At 37.1% G+C, this 2,500-nt stretch overlaps 1 protein-coding gene across 2 annotated transcripts in view; it reads right to left on the bottom strand.

Moving 5' to 3' along the window:
* The window catches only part of lmx1bb (LIM homeobox transcription factor 1, beta b), a 160,863-nt gene that overhangs the window by 157,880 nt on the left and 483 nt on the right, over positions 1-2,500 (bottom strand). For both annotated transcript variants that reach the window (XM_061906859.1, XM_061906861.1), the window contains exon 3: positions 2,213-2,399. In XM_061906859.1, the coding sequence (XP_061762843.1) occupies positions 2,213-2,399 (187 nt within the window). The remainder of the gene's footprint in view (positions 1-2,212; positions 2,400-2,500) is intronic.

Below are 2,500 nucleotides of genomic sequence, written 5' to 3'. Positions count from 1 at the left end.
CTGCAAAAGCTCACATATAAATATATGCTGTTAAACATCAAATTATAGTGTCCTTAAATTCAGAATCAGAATAGTTTTGATTGCCATTGTTTGAGAACGGGTTCACAAACTAGGATTTTTTTCTTGGTGCAATCGTGCAACATAGAAGACATAAGACAGAATAGATAATAAGATGAGCTGTAAGTGAGCTATCAGATCTTGTTCATGTGTCAAATTTAGGTCAAAGTCAGCTTAGTAGTGTTAAAAAACAAACAACAACAAAATTGGAAGAAAGGATGATAAAATCCGATCTTGTTACTAAATAATTGCACTATATGGAGTACGGCAGCATCGAACCACGTCGGCGGGCGTTTTAATAACATGGTAAACAATTGTTTTCCCCTGTTTGCACTTAAAAGCCGTTCCAAAGGTGTGCAAAAAAAAAGACTCCTTGCCAATTCCTTGATTTATTATAGCTGGTGAGAGCTGATTACGGAGCATGAATCAGTTGCTGTAGGATTGTAATTAGGCACATGGACCTAGAACGCTGCAAGCTTCCTCGTCACAGCCCCAAGCAGTTTGTGGGCTGACAAATGCATCCTAACTGGATGTCATAAAAGTCAAAAAGGTGCCAATTACATCCTTAAATATCCCATCACTGCAAGTGGAATAATCAGGGAGGGGAATGGGACCCTGTTTGTATGTGTGTTTGTGTGATAGAGGGACCTCCACTTGGCTGGGACTGAATGAGGAGGTTTGAAAGTGTGAGAAGAATTAAAAGATGTGTCGGACAACAGCATGTGAGAGCAGAACGGCGCCCAGCAGGTTGTTGACATGTACGGCTCGGCTATGATTTGGCCACACAAGCGGTAGCAGGAGAAAGACCCAATACATGTATCTCCCATTTTCTTGACAGACACCACTAAGAAACAGGCCTAAGGAAGAGATCCGTGTCCCTCTATCGGCTTCCGCCGCCCCTGAGCCGTGACACCATGACTTTGGTATCCCATAGTTACAGCTATGATTCTTTTTTTCTTTCCTCCCAACCCCGGTCCATTGTTATCCTCATGACTACACTGTCACAAAGCTTGTGAATGGCACACACGGCCGTGGATGTAACTCTTTGTTGCTTTGCAAGGTGTCTTGCAGAGCCACCATGTTCAATTATTAGACATCTAATTATAGAGAAAAAAAAAAGGATAAAAAGAAGCATGAAAAGCGGCCTGCAATGAGATACATCCAGCACCCAGGGGTCCTTCAAGGCCCGAAAAGCAACCATATTTTTGCTAAGCCTCAATATTTGCTTGCCTGTTATGTGATATTATAAGCAACCACAATTTAAAATAAATATAACATAATAATTTAAAATGCACACGTTTTATTGTTTGGAATGTTGACTTTTAAGTGAATTAATAGCATAATAGATTTTTTTTGTTATTGATAGTAGCATCTCTATAAAAGGTGTTTTGGTCTCAGCAAATAATAATCATTAAAAAAGTAGCAATTTAACAGTTATTCTTAAATCATTAAATTATTATGGTAAATGTTAAATGTGCAAATGAATGGAATTTCTAATAATGTCCTTTGATTTTATATGAAAAAGAAAAACGTGGTTTTTAGCTGCGGGATTATATTGATTTAAACAAGCCGTTAAATGCCGTTTTTTTTTTGTCCGCCGCACATTGAAAATCAACGAAGACATTTTTAAATGCAAATGTACACAATAATGAATATTTTTATTTATTGGATTTGAAAAAAACAAAACGAAAAATGTTATTTTTTTTTTTTTACATGTATAAATTTTAACGCAAAAAAAAAATAACATTGCGAGGTTAAAACGAATACACATTTTGATTTAGATTGTGTGGGGAAAAAATATCTTACTTAAGATTAAAAATTAAAATAAGAGGAATTGTTTAGATTTAGGGTGTGCATTTGCAAATTATACGACGGTAATAAGAATAAGAACAACAATAATGATATGGGAAAATAAACACGGGTGATGCGCGCGCATCGATTGAACTAAATTGTCCACTTCGTTTCCCTGCATTTACATTTACATTTCCTGTAATTAAATTAATATTTAAAATATATTTAATTGCATTTTTAAAAAACAAATCAAAATAACGGCTGCCATCCTAAATATGCAATCCAGCAAATGACCAAGCATCCAAAAACATCCCCCAAAAAATATAAAAAAAATAAAATAAAGAGTGATAAATGCACTTCTTACTGTTGGTAGTCGTGCTTGCAGTAAAGTTTCCTTTCTCTGAAGTAGCAGCTGGTGATGAGAGGCTGTTGACACACCGTGCACTGCAAACACTCCTCATGCCACGACGACTCGTTGACCCTCATCAGAAAGCGGTCGGAGATGGGCCGATGGCAGCCCTCACACACGGCCTGGTGGTGGCAGTCCGACCCTGGAAGCCACATTTAAAATGCATTCAATACTTACATTTAAAAAAAAAGAAGGAATAAAAAAAAAAGGAGAGTGCATGCAGAATTTTGCAGCGCCCGGCCA

Source organism: Nerophis ophidion, linkage group LG07 (genome assembly GCF_033978795.1).
Source record: "Nerophis ophidion isolate RoL-2023_Sa linkage group LG07, RoL_Noph_v1.0, whole genome shotgun sequence".
Classification (NCBI taxonomy): domain Eukaryota; kingdom Metazoa; phylum Chordata; class Actinopteri; order Syngnathiformes; family Syngnathidae; genus Nerophis; species Nerophis ophidion.
The sequence above is the reverse complement of the archived record's forward strand: the minus strand, read 5'-3'. Positions and strand labels throughout refer to the sequence as shown.